Source organism: Crinia signifera, chromosome 3, assembly GCF_055691185.1.
Source record: "Crinia signifera chromosome 3, ASM5569118v1, whole genome shotgun sequence".
Taxonomy (NCBI): domain Eukaryota; kingdom Metazoa; phylum Chordata; class Amphibia; order Anura; family Myobatrachidae; genus Crinia; species Crinia signifera.
The window spans coordinates 116273619-116291884 of record NC_139219.1 but is presented as its reverse complement, the minus strand read 5'-3'; the positions used below and the strand labels follow the sequence as shown (position 1 = coordinate 116291884).

The 18266-nt window shown below is 49.9% G+C and overlaps 1 protein-coding gene across 3 annotated transcripts in view; it reads left to right on the top strand.

The window, feature by feature from the left end:
- Positions 1–18266, top strand: part of KMO (kynurenine 3-monooxygenase) — a 744737-nt gene that overhangs the window by 228075 nt on the left and 498396 nt on the right. For all 3 annotated transcript variants that reach the window (XM_083176397.1, XM_083176396.1, XM_083176395.1), the window contains one exon: positions 1088–1177. In XM_083176397.1, coding sequence (XP_083032523.1) covers positions 1088–1177 — 90 coding nt within the window. The remainder of the gene's footprint in view (positions 1–1087; positions 1178–18266) is intronic.

Below are 18266 nucleotides of genomic sequence, written 5' to 3'. Positions count from 1 at the left end.
CCTCTACATTGCTTTCAGCAAAATGTGAACTTTGTTTATGAAAAATTATACTTAATAGACTCCAATACTGCCACAGTCTCCCCCTTATATCTGCCCTGCTGACCTGGGTCACTGTGTGGTGTTGAAAGGTCCATTTGAAAAAACCCGGGACCAGCAACACGACAATCTGATCCTTAGCAATATCAGTTTTACACCAATATCCCGGATTCAACCCTATATTTGGAACACGGTTCCAATCCGGGTCACATCCGGGATTTGACCCATTTACACTGTGGTGCTAACCCGGAATATTCCTGAGCCGGCACCGTTTACACGGCACATGGATGCAGGGGGCGGCACTTGGAGATGACTTCATCTCCAAATGCCGGGACTACTGAACGACACGCCGGGACTTCTGACTGCCACGCTAGGGACAAGCCCAGCACCAAGGTAAGGAGCTGGCTGCCTCCAGCCTCTTTGCACTTCTAGTACACTTCTGCGAGGTGAATAGATGCCGCACATCCATTCACCTCCTCCCTGACTTCTCTGCTGTCTACACATTACAGTAGCGGAGGCTGTGTACACCCCCCGCCCAACCTCTATACTGACCATAAGACATTGCGGTCGGGAGGTTGTGCTCCCCCATTGGTGTAAATGGGCCCCGTATTGGATGACCCCAGATACCCATTTACACCATTTTCATGGACCCAATTTACAGGAGTATAAAAGAAGGGCTTTACCCAGGACAGACCCGAATTGCTGGGCATTGGGAATAGGTAACCCTGGTTAAGCAACTCAGGTCTCATTTACACTATCAGTGGAGGCTACATCAGCTTAAAGCACTGTCTCCTCCCCCTAAAGCGCTTCACCCAGTCCACCGATTTACACTTATTGCCTGGTCGCTATGGGGAGCTTCACCTCGCAAATATGGGTCACTACCAGGACAGACCCATGTCCAATTCCAAGGTGCGACGTGGCATTTGCATTGTGAAAGGGGGATTACTAGATCAGATACTTTGTTGCAATAATGTAACAAATTGTAATAACAAATCTTATTTACTACATTTGCACAAATTAATTTTAACTATGATCTTTTTTTTATCTGCAGATTGTTGCTAAGGGCATTCCAATGTATGCAAGGATGATCCATTCAACTTATGGGATAAAACATGCAATACCATATGGAAAAAAACATCAGGTACTGATAAATGTTTTTAAATAATGTATTTTTTTCCTCTTTATCACTGGAATGTAAACCATCATTTACCAGAGGCATAACTAGAACTCTCAGGGCCCCATAGCAAAATTTAAAAAGGCCCCCCTTGTACACAGAGTGGTGGTACAGGGTGAAACACACGCGCATACACACACACACACACACACACAGGTAGTGTGGGGATTAAAGGTGTAATAAAAACATTTACCCCAGTATAAGGGGCACAGGGTGTCACACACAGGAGTAGCAGTAGTGCACGCAGGGGGGGGTTTCAGAGTACCCAGAAACCTCCCCAGGCATCTAAGGGGCCTAGGCTGAAAGCTGAGGGTCCCCTCTTTCCATGGGTACAAGATTTTTAAAAATCGGCCCGTGGGAACTGGAGATATCTGACTTCAAAGCAGTGGTCCCCATCCAAGCCTGTCAATTGCTCTTCCCAGTCAGATATTTCAGATTCTGCCTAACTTAGAGTTTTTCTGAGGGTATATTCCGAAAGCTGGGACTCTCCCCCTTTGATTGACACTAGTAGCTTGTATTCTATTTTTCCAAGAACCAGAGATATCAGCATTCGAGCAGCTGGTTACTACTCCAGCTCCACACACCTGGTATGTCGTTTTATATACTCGTTGGCAAATTGCTCTGCCTCCTGAACTCTGATCCCCTAGTCCCCAGTACTATTTGGTAGGTGGGATTCTCTAGTTTTTAATTCCATTAAAATCTAAGAAATCTATTTCTGGGATCTGGAGATATCTGCAGTCAAGCAAGCTGTCCTCCCACCATAAAATTATGAATAATAAGCCCACTCCACTAGACACCCCTCCTCTGCGTATTAAACATCCTCTACCACCCTGGAAGTTATGTATCAGGGCCCCTTCATTCAGCCCAATGCCCCCTTCTCCCACCCCATCTCCCACCATCTGTGCAGTAAAGGGGTAATTAGTGGAAATTACTGATCCAGGCCTTACATGCTGAGCGGTTGATATAATACCCCCTACCACCCATGGGACATCAAAGCTTCCCCCACCCCTACCGCTGGAGGATCGGTAGGGGCCCCAATACATGCTATGCCATGTATTGTGTGTGTGTGTATATATATATATATTTTTTTATTATTATTTATATACATTTGGTCTATCTATAATACTCTAACTGACCCGGCACATACTGGGTCACCTAAGTGTCCATCTCCGTGCTTTGCTCCGCCCCTCTGGAAACCCCCTTCTGAAAATCCTGCGTTTGCCACTGAGTAGGGGGTGAATACAGTGTCATACACAGAGGAGGGATGGATTGTAGGCACAGGGTTTAAAAATTCCATACAGAGGGGGTCACACACATAAACAATATAGGGTATAAAAAGGGTTCACACAGATGGGTAGTTGACTACAGGGGAGTCACGCACAGAGGATTCCACACTGGGCATTAGAGGTGTAGGGGGAGTACAGAGGATTCCACACTGGGGATTAGGGATGTAGGGGGAACAAGGTGGTACACACACGGGGATAATGATGAAAGGGGTGCATACACTGGGGATGAGGGTGTCACACAGAGGAAGGATATAGGGGATGGGGAAAGTTTCACACACAAAAGGGTTCTGGGGTACAGCGGGGACAAGGTTTGTATTAATGTCATTAAGGTTATTAATGTCATTAATAAGTCCACTGACAAAAGTTCGGGCCCCATAGCAGCTGCACCCCCTGCTACCCGAATAGTTATGCCACTTTTAGGGACTTTCTTCAGGTCAGCAGAAATTGACAAAATATCATGGCTTGGAGTGTATTAGGATGGAAAAGCAGCTTGGGAAATTTCTGGTGGCAAATTTAATGAAGCTCTAATGTTGAGGGGGTGGGGTCTATCACAAAGGCATGATCGCTTCTCATAGGGTCTGATTATAAATTGGACACAGTTGCGACCTTCCTTTACATCTTTTGATGCAGTTGCATCTGTGATTTTATTCTAATGCTGCTACAAAGTTTTTCTCTGGTGTAAGCATCTAAATGAGTCAGTTCTGAAACTTCAGGGTGACCTGCAATAGGATGAGATTTTTAGTAAGGTTATGAATCGCACCATATCGCATTTTTAAAAATCAGCAATTTTTTAAATAATTTGCATATGTAATAGAATGGGATTTTTTTGGGGTAGAAACAGAAATTGCATGCGATTTGGTGCGATTTTTGATCATGAAAGTGTGAGAATTAGTGCACATATGTGACTTTTTAGATGTGGTAATGTGTGGTTTCGTTAAACAAACTGGCTCTGGTTTAAGAAATTCAGGGGACAAAAATCTGGCTGCTGGCTGTTTGGGCCAGTTGCCAAAATACGGGGGGCCCTACTCAATGTGTCCCCCCCTATTTTGGAAACCAGGACCGACCCTTTAGCCTGGTGCTGGTTTTAGGGATCCCTTGATTTTTGTCCCCTGAATTTCTGAAACCAGGACTGGTTCTTTGAGCCCAGGGCTCCCACACCCATGTCACTCCAATACATGCATATATATCTACATCTGATTTGCCAATGCAACCACAGGACATTTACGTGGTGCAACTCTACATGTGCAGATGAAAACTATTGCACAAGAAAAAATCTAAACACTTTGGCCCCCACCAGAAAAATATAAAATAATACACATTTTCTAAATGTTACTTTTAAATTGCTTGCACAAGAAAACTCACTTGTGTAGTATATGGGCAGTGGTGGATTAAAAGGGCGGGTACCAAGGCAATGTCATTTAGCCAATTTTTTTTTTTTTTTATAAAAGTGCTGCTGTATACTTCTCTTAGTGCCAAATGTACTAAGCTTGAAATATGATAAAATTGAGAGTGATAAACCACCAGCCAATTAGCTCCTACCTGCCATGTCAGAGGCTATGTTTGAAAAATGACAGGTAGGAGCTGATTGGTTGGTGGCTTATCACTCTATATTTTATCACTTTTCAAGCTTAGTACATCTCTCCCTTAGTGACATGTCAATGGTCGCCCCCTATATATGGAGCAATGAGTGAGAGTCGCAAGTGTCTGAGTTACAATTAACCTTCCCCATGCCCAGAGCTCGCTGCTGCCACTTTGTACATATAGGCACCACTGTCCTTTGGAATGCAGGGCTCTGGACCAGGGGCCGTAGGGGGGGCCATATGTTACCAGTCTGATTACTAAATGCTCCCCCATGACCCTCTGCCCTGGAAACCCTTATATAAGGAGAGAACAGGTGCTTGCTATACAGCCCAACCCTGACACATTAATTTCCCTGCTGCTCTAAAACCTGGACCGGATCGTCCACATTATCTTCATGCGTATCTCTCTATATCTATCTATCGATATATATATATATATATATATATATATATATATTCCATAGACAAAAAACCTTACGGTTTCACATGTCCCATTAAGGCTTCTTACACATGATCTGGCATTTCTGAAACCTGTTGTAACTCTTCCACTCAAACGCCAAAAAGCAATGAAATTATGATCATTAAGGCTGACGCCTTAATGGACGTGTTCCTTGCGCAATACAGATATGGTACGCCATCACAGCCTGTGGGTAAGTGCAGATTCAGCACTCTCACAGAGTGAGATTGCTGTCACTCACACAATGGTGGAGCTGCTAATTCACAGATTTGTGTGCTCATTGGAATACACACATGCAGTCTATGCAACTGAAGGTCTGAGCAGTAAACAGAGCCGAGAGGATGGGTTAAAAGTGGTGTTGATTGGGGTAGGAGGCAGTGTGGTGCGGATGGGGAGCAATAGAAATGCGTAGATGGTAGGAAGGCTAAGCAGCACTGATGGGGACTAACAAAGCATTGCAGTCTATGCAACTGAAGGTATGAGCAGTTATGTGGTGCACTCATCCTAATAAGTACCTGCAATCATCTAAAACTGTCTAGCCCACTGAGTTACTATAGTGTTCATTCTAGCACCCGCCATCTTTGAAAACCCATGCAGTTCTGCTTCCCTGCCTGGGGTGTATCTGTCTGCTTTAGTGCTTCCAGCACAGTGTGATCTGTATATCAGCACTGCAAACCAGACCTGTGCTAGAAACACTACAGCAAACAGCAACACCCCAGACAGGGTAGAGGAACTGCATGGGTTTTCAAAGATGGCGAGTGCTAGAATAAACACTATTACTAGAACTATCCTACTGAGGGTCCAACATCTTTCACACTCACTACATATATCCATTTAATTTAGTATTCACATACAGTTACCAGAAACATCTTTCATAATTGCAAAAACTAGAATACTCCCAACTACTATGCATCTACACTTTCTTCTCCTATACGCCTTCAGGCTGCTCTGTCTTCCCTGATACCTACTGCTGTGTGTATTCCCTCATCTGCACCAATGTGTCTTTTCCCATCTGCCCTGCCCTGTCTTTCCACACAGATGCCACTGTTTCCTTCTATCTGTGCCACTGGCTTCCCCTCTATTAGTGATACTCTGTCTCCCCCTCCATCCAGGCTGCTCTGCCTGCCTCATCCATGACAGTGTCCTTCCATCTGTACTGCTGTCTCCCCTCTCCATCTGTACTGCACTGTTTTCCCTTTATCCCCTTTGCTCCAAACCCCCTCCCCATCAGTGCTCTTTCCTCCAACTGCTCCTCTGTTTCCCACCGAATCGCATCACTCTGTCTTACCTTCCCCAATCTGTGCCACTCTTTTCCACCCATCTGCTTTGTTAGTCCCCATCAGTGCTGCTTAGCCTTCCTACCATCTACGCATTTCTATTGCTCCCCATCCGCACCACACTGCCTCCTACCCCAATCAACACCACTTTTAACCCATCCTCTCGGCTCTGTTTACTGCTCAGACCTTCAGTTGCATAGACTGCATGTGTGTATTCCAATGAGCACACAAATCTGTGAATTAGCAGCTCCACCATTGTGCGAGTCACAGCAATCTCACTCTGTGAGAGTGCTGAATCTGCACTTACCCACAGGCTGTGATGGCGTACCATATCTGTATTGCGCAAGGAACACGTCCATTAAGGCGTCAGACTTAATGATCGTAATTTCATTGCTTTTTGGCGTTTGAGTGGAAGAGTTACAACAGGTTTCAGAAATTCCAGATCATGTGTAAGAAGCCTTAATGGGACATGTAAAACCGTAAGATTTTTTGTCTATGGAATTTCATAGCTTTTTTTCAATTTATTTTTTTAAATTCAGAAATGTAAAATTTCACTGTAAGAATAAAGATTGGATTTTTAAAAATGTTTAACAATAACACACCCTTGTCAACGAGCATTACCACTGGCTACAAGCATTACAAACCCCTGACAATGAGTATGACACCCATCCCAGAGCATGAAAGCCATCGCAATGAGGACACCCATCCCATGAAACCCCTGGCAATGAGCATGACACTCAGTGTGTAGAAGCTATACTGTAGGGCATAATGTATCACGGGCATTGCAGTGTGGGGCATATGGTGAAAAAATGTTCTTCCTGTGGTGGCAAAGGTCTGTAAGTGCAGGGCCAAAAACTGGGGTATAAGGTAGTCTTCTCCAGTGAGGCCATGCCCGTTTTAATGAGACCACGCCCCTTGCCTGGGGCAGAGAACAAATTACAAATGTATGGATAAGGTTAGGCTGCCAGTGTGTGTGTGTGTGTGTGTGTGTGTGTGTGTGTGTGTATGGACAGGGTTAGGCTATAGGTGTTTGAATTGATAGGGTTAGGCTGCAGGTGTGTGTGTATGTATAGAGTGTGCGGATGGGCGTGTGTGCAGATAGGGTAGGCTACATGTGTGTGTGTGTATGTGTGTATGTATGGATACTGTTAGGCTACATGTGTGTGTGGATAGGGTTAGGCTATGGGGGGTGTATGGACAGGGTTAGGCTACATGTGTGTGCGCATATATGGATAGGCTATGTGTGTGTGTTTGGCAACTGTGTTATAACTCTGCCCACACACACACAGAGTCAATGATGCCTATCCCTAGATATACATGACACGCTGACCCTACCAGGTCATGGATCAGCTGCAGGTGTGTGAGTATGTATGTGTGGATAGGGTTAGGCTACATATATATATGTGTGTGTGTGCGCGCATATGTATGAATGTATGGATAGGCTCCCGGGGCCATTTTGGCTTTGTACAATGATCAAATTAGTTTTTAGGGTAAGATCAAATTCTAATGAAAGAAATGTGACCTATTTTAGTCTAAAAAAAAGGGAGGGAGGTAGCGAATCACACCATACCTCTGGTGCTATATTGAATAAAAAAATTAATAGCCATGGAAAGCCGCATATGACAACAAGCAAACCAGCTTGTAAGAAATAAAAGAAAACAATGGGAAGCACACACAGCATTAGCAATTATACCTTTGATTAAAGTTAAAAATTAAATGTAATATAGGTCCCCCTTTTCAATAATGGCACAAGACTCAGTTCAACTGAAATATCAAAAATATTTTATAAACACATAATAAAGTCATATAGAAAAATATACATAAATCACATGTAATTAATGGTAAAACAATGTAACTTAAGGTGCTGGCGTCCCAATTAATTAAAAGAAATGAACATAGGAGCAGCAGACCTCACTTGAAGCTCAGGCATGATGGTGATGGAGCCGTCAGAAAAGAGCTGGGTGTATGTATGGTTAGGGTTATAGGCTGCGGGGTGTGTATGGTTAGGGTTATAAGCTGTGGGGTGTATATGGTTAGGTTTAAAGGCTGCGGGGTGTGTATGGTTAGGGTTAAAGGCTGCGGGGTGTGTGCATGGTTAGGGTTATAGGCTGCAGGGTGTGTGTATGGTTAGGGTTATAGGCTGCAGGGTGTGTGTATGGTTAGGGTTATAGGCTGCGGGATGTGTGTGTGTGGTTAGGGTTATAGCCTGCGGGATGTGTGTGTGTATAGTTAGGGTTATAGGCTGCGGGGTGTGTATGTATGGTTAGGGTTATAGGCTGCAGGGTGTGTGTGTGTATGGTTAGGGTTATAGGTTGCGGGGTGTGTGTGTGTATGGTTAAGGTTATAGGCTGAGGGGTGTGTGTGTGTGTGTGTATGGTTAGGGTTATAGGCTGCGGGGGGTGTGTGTATGGTTAGGGTTATAGACTGTGGGGGGTGTGTATGGTTAGGGTTATAGACTGTGGGGGGTGTATATGGTTAGGGTTATAGACTGTGCGGGGTGTATATGGTTAGGGTTATAGACTGTGGGGTGTATGGTTAGGGTTATAGGCTGTGGGGTGTATATGGTTAGGGTTATATGCTGTGGGGTGTGTATGGTTAGGGTTATTGGCTGTGGGGTGTGTATGGTTAGGGTTATAGGCTGTGGGGTGTATATGGTTAGGGTTATAGGCAGCGGGGTGTGTATGATTAGGGTTATAGGCTGCAGGGTGTACGTGTTTGGTTAGGGTTATAGCCTGCGGGATGTTTGTGTGTGTATGGTTAGGGTTATAGGCTGCGGGGTGTATGAATGTATGGTTAGGGTTATAGGCTGTGGTGTGTGTATGGTTAGGGTTATAGGCTGCGGTGTGTGTATGGTTAGGGTTATACAGTAGGCTGTGGGGTGTACGTGTATGGTTAGGGTTATAGGCTGCAGGGTGTACGTGTATGGTTAGGGTTATAGGCAGAGGGGTGTGTGTGTATGGTTAGGGTTATAGGCTGTGGGGTGTACGTGTATGGTTAGGGTTATAGGCTGTGGGGTGTACGTGTATGGTTAGGGTTATAGGCTGGAGGGGGTGTGATGGTTAGGGTTATAGACTGCGGGGTGTATATGGTTAGGGTTATAGGCTGAGGGGGGTGTGTATGGTTAGGGTTATAGGCTGCGGGGGGTGTATATGGTTAGGGTTATAGACTGCGGGGTGTGTAGGGTTAGGGTTATAGACTGCGGGGTGTGTGAATGGTTAGGGTTATAGGCTGCGGGGTGTGTGTGTTAGGGTTATAGGCAGAGGGGTGTGTGTGTGTATGGTTAGGGTTATAGGCTGCGGGGTGTGTGTGTTAGGGTTATAGGCAGAGGGGTGTGTGTGTGTATGGTTAGGGTTATAGGCTGTGGGGTGTACGTGTATGGTTAGGGTTATAGACTGCGGGGGGTGTATATGGTTAGGGTTATAGGCTGAGGGGGGTGTATAGGGTTAGGGCTATAGGCTGCTGGGTGTGTATGTAGGGTGTGGTATGATTCACCGACAGTCGGGATCCCGACTGCCTGGTCTCAGACAGTGTGGCCAGCACAACAAAGCCCCTTGCGGGCTCGCTGCGCTCGCCACCCCCACGAGGGAAAATAGCCGACGGCCGTCGGGAACCCGGCCGTCTGTGTTTTAACAGTCGGGATCCTGACGGCGGGTTAATGACTGACCCCGTCCGGAACCCGTGTGTATATGGTTAGGGTTATAGGCTGTGGGGGGTGTATATGGTTAGGGTTATAGGCTGTGGGGGGTGTATATGGTTAGGGTTATAGGCTGAGGGGGGTGTGCATGGTTAGTGTTAGGCTGGTGGGGGGTGGGATGTATAGTTAATGTTAGGCTGCAGGGGACAGGGGTGTATAGTTAGTGTTAGGCTGGTGGGGGGTGTTATGTATAGTTATAGTTACGCCGTGGGGGAGGGGGGTATATAGTTAGAGTTAGGCTGGGGGCTAATGTTAGCATACCTTCCAATTGTCCCACAGTGTCCTGTGGTGGTGCTGGGGTCAGTTGGGATACGGCCGGGCGCGCGAGGTGTCCCTCTTAATGGCAGGTTTGGGGAGGTGGGGAGGTATGGTGTTAGGCTGCAGGGTGTATGTTCTAGCTACTAACCTGGCCCACTGTGCTTCAAAGGAGGCTGCTTTTTTGGGGGACACTGAATGATTCACCTCTCTGCAACTCTTCATTCGTCCTGTCCGGACCTCTGGTTCCAGGTTCCACGCAGCCTTCTTCCCCCTCCTCCACTCTTCAGTGCACTCTCCTGAGCTTCCTAACCATCTGCTGCTGGTACCGCATGGTTCTCCTCTTCTGCTCCCCTCCAGCAGCCAGCACCAGGACTGGAACGGCACAGAGCAGGCTGACACATGTCCTGTGAAGGAGTAGAGACAATGAAGATATGCCAGATATGCCCCCGCAGTGCTAGGTATGCCCCCACAGTGCCACACATATGCCCACACAGAGCCAGACAGTACCAGATATGCCCCCACAGTGCCAGATATGCCCCCAGTGCCAGCCATATGCCCCCACAGTGCCAGACAGTACCAGATATGCACCCAGTGCCAGATATGCCCCCAGTGCCAGATATGCCCTCGACAGTGCTAGGCAGGGACGTGCAGTCAGGGGAGGCAGGGGAGGCAGAGCCTCCCCTGTCATAATGATGAAAATAATAAAAAGAAGATATTTATATCTTCTTTTATTATTTTCATCATTTCTCCCTCTCCGGCTGCCTCCCACCCTCTTACACTGCTGCATGTGGGGGTGGGAGGCAGCGGGAGAGGTGCCTCCCGCTGTTAACATTGAGATTCCGGGCAGCGTGGGGCGGGAAGGGGTGGGCACGGGGGCAGGGTGCAGCAATGGGCTGTAAAAGCCCATTGAATATGAATGGGGAAGCGGCATTCATACTGGTGCCGCAATGACATCGGCACCAGTATAAACGCATGCCCCCAGATGTGATTGGACAGCGGATCCAGCACTGGATCTGCTGGCCCAATCACACATGCAGGACCGTGAGAGGATGCAGCAGCAGCGCGGAGTCCGGCACCTGCTGAGAGACTGCCGTTGTCACTCACCGGGACCGGCCACCGTCACCGCCGAGAAGATGACAGGTGAGTCCGCCGGGTGGTGGGAGGGCAGGTGGGGCGCGCATGTACCGGCGGCGGGCGGCCGCTGCATACCTATGTATGTATGCAGTGACGTGCGGTGAGGTCAGTGCCTCCCCAGGCAATGACCTCACCGCACGTCACTGGTGCTAGGTATGCACCCCACAGTGCCAGGTTTGCACCCAGTGTGCGATATGCCCCCCACAGTGCCAGATATGCCCCTCACAGTTTTTGAAGAAAAGGAAAAGGACTGTTGTTCAGGGACCGCACTTTATTAAAGTGCGGTCCCTGAACAACAGTCCTTTTCCTTTTCTTCAGATACGTAAACTCGTTACTGTTCGGGATCTGCACCCCCACTAACCGATCTGATAAATGTGGGGAATGGATCTTCGGATCATATAAAAAAGATTATTCTTAGTGTGCAGGCATACCCCCAGCTCCGACAAGGAGCAACCCGCCTACATGCCCCCCACAGTGCCAGATATGCCCCCCACAGTGCCAGATATGCCCCCACAGTGCCAGATATGCCCCCCACAGTGCCAGACATGCCCCCCCACAGTGCCAGACATGCCCCCCACAGTGCCAGACATGCCCCTCCACAGTGCCAGACATGCCCCCCCACAGTGCCAGACATGCCCCCGCACAGTGCCAGATATGCCTCCAGTGTGCAATATACCCCCACAGTGCCAGATATGCCCCCGCACAGTGCCAGATATGTCCCGGTATGTGGCTATGGGGCAGTGTGCGTGTATGTGGCTATGGGGGCAGTGTGCGGCTATGGAGGCAGGGTGAGTGTGTGGCTATGGAGGCAATGTGTGTGTATGTGGTTATGGGGCAGTGTGCATGTGCAACTATGGGGCAATGTGCATGTGCAGCTATGGTTGCAGTGTGAGTGTATGTGGCATTGTGCGTGTGCGACTATGGGGGCAGTGTGAGTGTATGAGGCTATGGCGCAGTGTGTGTGTGCGACTATGGGGGAAGTGTGGGGCTATGGGGTAGAGTGGATGTTCAGCTATGGGGGCAGAGTGCGTGTGCAGCTATGGGGGCAGTGTGCGTGTGCAGCTATGGGGCAATGTGCATGTGCGGCTATGGGGCAATGTACATGTGCGGCTATGTGGGCAGTGTGGGTGTGCGGCTATGTGGGCAGTGTGGGTGTGCGGCTATGGGGGCAGTGTGTGCGTGTGCTGCTATGGGAGCAGTGTGTGCGTGTGCTGCTATTGGGACAGAGTGTGTGTGCGGCTATGGAGGCAGTGTGTGTGTGCGGCTATGGACGCAGTGTGCATGTGCGGCTATGGGGACAGTGTGTGTGTGTGTGTGTATGTGGCTATGGGGACAGTGTGTGTGTATGGCCATTGGGCAGTGTGCGTGTGTGACTAAGGGGGCAGTGTGCGTGTGCGACTATGGGGGCAGTGTGCGTGTATGTGGCTATGGGGCAGTGTGCGTGTGCGGCTATAGGGGCAGTGTGTGTGTGCGTGTGGCTATGGGGACAGTGTGTATGTGTGTGCAGCTATGGGGGCAGTGTGTGTGTGGCTATGGGGACAGTGTGCGGCTATAAGGCAGTGTGCGGCTATGGAGCAGTGTGTGTGTATGTGGCTATGGGGCAGTGTGCGTGTGCAACTATGGGGGCAGTGTGGGGTTATGGGGCAGCATGTGTGCGACTATGGGGCAATGTGCATGTGCAGCTATGGGGGCAGTGTGGATGTGCAGCTATGGGGGCAGTGTGGATGTGCAGCTATGGGGGCAGTGTGCGGCTATGGGGGCAGTGTGCGGCTATGGGGGCTGTGTGCGTGTGCGGCTATGGGGGCAGTGTGCGTGTGCGGCTATGGGGGCAGTGTGCGTGCCGTGTGCGGCTATGGGGGCAGTGTGCGTGTGCGGCTATGGGGGCAGTGTGCGGCTATGGGGGCAGTGTGCGGCTATGGAGGCAGGGTGCGTGTGTGGCTATGGAGGCAGGGTGCGTGTGTGGCTATGGAGGCAATGTGTGTGTATGTGGCTATGGGGCAGTGTGCGTGTGCAACTACGGGGCAGTGTGGGGCTATGGGGCAGAGTGTGCGACTATGGGGCACTGTGCATGTGCAGCTATGGGGGCAGTGTGAGTGTATGTGGCATTGTGCGTGTGCGACTATGGGGGCAGTGTGCGACTATGGTGGCAGTGTGAGTGTGCGACTATCGGGGAAGTGTGGGGCTATGGGGGTAGAGTGCGTGTGCAACTATGGGGGCAGTGTGCGTGTGCAGCTATGGGGGCAGTGTGCGTGTGCAGCTATGGGGGCAATGTGCATGTGCGGCTATGTGGGCAGTGTGGGTGTGCGGCTATAGGGGCAGAGTGCGTGTGCAACTATGGGGGCAGTGTGCTTGTGCTACTAAGGGGGCAGTGCGGGGCTATGGGGCAGCGTGTGCGACTATGGGGCAATGTGCATGTGCAGCTATGGGGGCAGTGTGAGTGTATGTGGCAGTGTGCGACTATGGTGGCAGTGTGAGTGTATGTGGCTATGGCGCAGTGTGTGTGTGCGACTATCGGGGAAGTGTTGGGCTATGGGGGTAGAGTGCGTGTGCAGCTATGGGGGCAGTGTGCGTGTGCAGCTATGGGGGCAGTGTACTGTGCAGCTATGGGGCAGCGTGTGTGCAACTATGGAGCAATGTGCTTGTGCGGCTATGTGGGCAGTGTGGGTGTGCGGCTATGTGGGCAGTGTGCGTGTGCGGCTATGGGGGCAGGGTGCGTGTGCGGCTATGGGGGCAGGGTGCGTGTGCGGCTATGGGGGAAGCGTGCGTGTGCGGCTATGGGGGCAGGGGGCGTGTGCGGCTATGGGGGCAGGGGGCGTGTGCGGCTATGGGGGAAGGGTGCGTGTGCGGCTATGGGGGCAGGGTGCATGTGCGGCTATGGGGGCAGGGTGCGTGTGCGGCTATGGGGCAGCGTGCGTGTGCAGCTATGGGGGCAGCGTGCGTGTGCGGCTATGGGGGCAGCGTGCGTGTGCGGCTATGGGGGCAGCGTGCGTGTGCGGCTATGGAGCAGCGTGCGTGTGTGGCTATGGGGGCAGCGTGCGTGTGTGGCTATGGGGGCAGTGTGTGTGTGTGTGTGTGGATGTGGGCAGTGTGTGTGTGTGTGGATATGGGGACAGTGTGTGTGTATACGTGGCTATGGGGCAGTGTGCGGCTATGGGGGCAGTGTGTGTGTGGCTATGGGGACAGTGTGTGTGTGTGTATGGGGCTATGGGGCAGTTTGCGACTATGGGGGCAGTGTGTGTGTGTGCAGCTATGGGCCACTGCTGGGCATGTGAGGCTATGGTTAAAGTGATGGGGGAGGGCAAGGGAAATTTGTCTAGAGCCCAGATTACTGACCTGTGCGATGCATGCCGACATCACCTCACAGTTGGTGACAGCTCAGCTGCCCTGTCTTCCTCAGCCAGGCATTGTCTTTGCACAAGTGCCAAGGCTGCCATATGACACTCCATGAGTCTGTGGGCAGGGCTTCACGGTCCGTGGGTGGGCGGGGCTTCACGGTCCGTGGGTGGGCGGGGCTTCACGGTCTCATGGATGTAATAATAACCAAGTAGTGCATTGCCATTGTCCCAGCTGGTGTCCATTACCTGCCTGCACCTGCTGCTGCCAGGTCCCTTCTCTCAGCAGGGCAGGTTCTATTTGTGAACTATCCATTTTTTCTCCTACTAGGAGACGCCTGTTTCCATGGGTGGGCGGGGCTTAGGCGGCAACATGAAAGTGGCATATTAGCAATGTATTTATATATAAATATATATATGGTGGTACTAGCGCTGGTAATCCCCTGATCTTTGGATGTTAGAATTCTTCACACCAATTAGTGTTAGATCTTATATACACTTCCCTCTTTCCTTTAGGGTGGCAGCACCTTCTCCTATGGGTTCTCGTTCTCTTGAACCCTATGTGTAAAGAATCTGAAAGAAAGGGTGAGATGGGCGCCTATAGTGTAGTATTTTCTAAGCCAATTTTGTCTCCCTTCACCACATGAAGACAGACCAACACCCCCAATTTTAAAGGTGTACCGTATAGGGTGGTTTTCCACCACTGTTCTATGCGCGTCTTTATCAAGAAAGTCCCAGTGACTGTTCAACAGCTTTCATGGAGTTCAAAAACCTCCCTTCTTAATCCACTCCTCAATGTAAATTGCAGCACGTACATGTAGGGAGAGAGTACAGAGAAGACGGACTAGTGCAGTATGTTCAACACAATTTATTCACACCGCAAAAGACACAAATTAAAATCCGTAAATATCCGTTAATATAAAAAAGCAAAGTGAGCTTATCTGGTGGTGATGCACACAATGATTGTCATCCATCCATCACAGTCATAGCAAATGGTCCCTCTCAACGCGTTTCATCCCTCTGGACTTCTTCAGGAGAGTGTCTGGTGGGGGGTCCCTGCCTTCCTTTTATACTAGTGATAACCAATCCCCAATTAGCATGGGTTTCCCGCACTGAACTGTGCCCTAACTTCCGTTTCCGCTCTGTGAAACGCATACTTCCGGTTTCTATGTTTCTTATGGCTTCCTTTTTCCGGAGCACATATTACATTTATAAGTTAAACTAGAGGAAAAAAGAGGACCCCACCTATGAGGGCCGCCAGAGTATAAGGAGTCCTTATAATATCTTTACGCATTTCTATATATATATATATATAGCTAATGCTATGCCCCCATGAGGGGGGGGGGGACATGGGGGTGCCGTCCATGAGAGCGGAGAGCTGGGGTGGGGGACGCCAGGGAGTAAGAGCTCCCGGAGAGGGGAACTGCCTGGGTGTAACAGGTACCTTTCTGTGTTTCTGTGACACCTCATGAGCAGCATCAGCACTCAGGGCCTTATTCTGGTCGGTGCGGCCGGAGCCGAATATGCGGCCAGGACCGTGCGTCCTAAACCCCGCCTTTCGTACGGATCGCTCACTCCGTCCGAATGCGGTAATCCGCCGACCGCACGGAGCACGAGCGAATTTCTTACAGATACACCTCCTCCATCTCTTGGAACCTCCCCCATCATTCGATGGTCGCAGAACATCGAATGCAGGACGATTGGTCCACCAGCTCCCACAACCTCAGACCACACGGGCATTTCTCCGTGCAAAAGCAGGGATCTGGGCGGGCAGCTGACATCCCGCAATGTCATATGTCCGCCCCCTACACATGCGTCACGGCCGCATTACCATACGTACGCCCAGCGTTTTCATGGGAACGCCCATGAAACGCGGGGCGTATGCATATGGTAATGAGCCCAAACAGCCCTTCACGCCCCGCTCCACCCCCTGTTCGTTGTGTACACATTTCATGCGGAATTTGGCCGTGCATTCCGCTCGCACATGCGCAGAGACGCCTCTGCACATGCGCAGACACAAAACATCGGCGTCACGAACGCACGCGGATATTACCGCACCAACCAGAATAAGGGCCTCAGTTAGGATACTTCTCTTTGTGAGTTCTGCAGACAGAGCCCTCACGTCTCCGTCGGCCATCTTGGTACATCCAAGTGAACTAGTGAAGCCTCTATCTATACTCCCCCTGCTGGACGTACTGCGCATGCGCAACAAGTTGAGCTCTCCTATCTTTATAATGGGGGACCATCTTGGTACATCCAAGTGAACTAGTGAAGCCTCTGTCTATACTCCCCCTGCTGGACGTACATGCGCAACAAGTTGAGCTCTCCTATCTTTATAATGGGGGACGTTTCACTAAATTATAAAAAAACTGTACCTATCTGAAAATCCTCAACCCCAAAAGGCACTCCACTGGGACAATATCTACCTAATAAAACAAACCCCAAGTCTCAATTGTTCCTCTATCCTGAGTTATGGAAGTTGGAAGTTTAGATCGCAGCACCGGTTGACGATTCTACGCGTATATGCCAAATTTCAGCTCAGTACGCCCAGTCACTTTTGAGGTGCAGTCCCTCAAACACCATGCCCCATCTGAAAAGTTCCCTATGGGAAAAATCCGTTCGTTCGATTCAGCCTTAATATTCCAAAGACAAAAAACCTTACGGTTTCACATGTCCCATTAAGGCTTCTTATACATGATCTGGCATTTCAGAAACCTGTTGTAACTCCCACTCAAACGCCAAAAAGCAATGAAATTCCGATCATTAAGGCTGACGCCTTAATGGACGTGTTCCTTGCGCAATACAGATATGGTACGCCATCACAGCCTGTGGGTAAGTGCAGATTCAGCACTCTCACAGAGTGAGATTGCTGTCACTCACACAATGGTGGAGCTGCTAATTCACAGATTTGTGTGCTCATTGGAATACACACATGCAGTCTATGCAACTGAAGGTCTGAGCAGTTATGTGGCGCACTCATCCTAATAAGTACCTGCAATCATCTAAAACTGTCTAGCCCACTGAGTTACTATAGTGTTCATTCTAGCACCAGCCATCTTTGAAAACCTCCTCTTCCCTGCCTGGGGTGTAGCTGTCTACTGTAGTGCTTCTAGCACAGTGTGGTCTGTATATCAGCACTGCAAACCAAGTCCCGCCACTTACATATCTCCTGTCCTGTGGCGGCTGCAGGGCCTGTCAGCGTGGCGGGGGTTAACCCACTGAGTTTAGCAGTGTGTCAGCTCTTCCAGCTGCATCTCGCCCCCCCCCCGCAGCGCTGACAAGGCCACTCTGCACTCACCTCCTCTAGCCTATCTGCTCAACTCTTTTAGCCGCAATGCCACATCCTCCCCCCACCACTCAGGCTCAGCCTCTCCATTATGAATTTTGGCAAAACATTGCAGGCACTAACCGCTGAGGTCATGCAGCCCAGCCAGGGGGGAGAGCTGCCGTCCCAGTTCTAATGAGTTATAGGCTAGCCCACCGGAAAGTGGCCCGGTTTTTCGCCAGAGCCAATCCACCTCTGCCTGGCAGTCACACCTTAGTAGCCCACCCAAACCCCAATTACATCTGTCAATTTGGCTTTTTCTGCACATGGCCTCTGGCAGCCACTCCAGGCACTTCCACAGGGCGAGTTTCCATCTGGTGGAAAAAGAATGCCGGTTGCAGAGATGCCGAGATGCCACGGTTAAGAGCAGCAGCAATTCCTCCCTGGGCTCCCGATCCTCCTGCTCCGGCACCTAGTCACTGAAATACACAAGGCAGTCACCCACACAGCTCCCAGTCACTGACACACTCACACCCAGACAAAGCTCCGAGTCACCCACACACAGCTCCCAGTCACTGACACACACATACATGCACACAGCAGTCACCAACACAAAGCTCGCAGTCACTGACACACACACACACACACACACACACACAGCTCCCAGTCACTGACACACACACAGCAATCACCCACTGTCACCCACACACAGCACCCAGTCACTGACACACACTCACGGCAGTCACCCAAACACAGCAGTCACCCACTGTCAC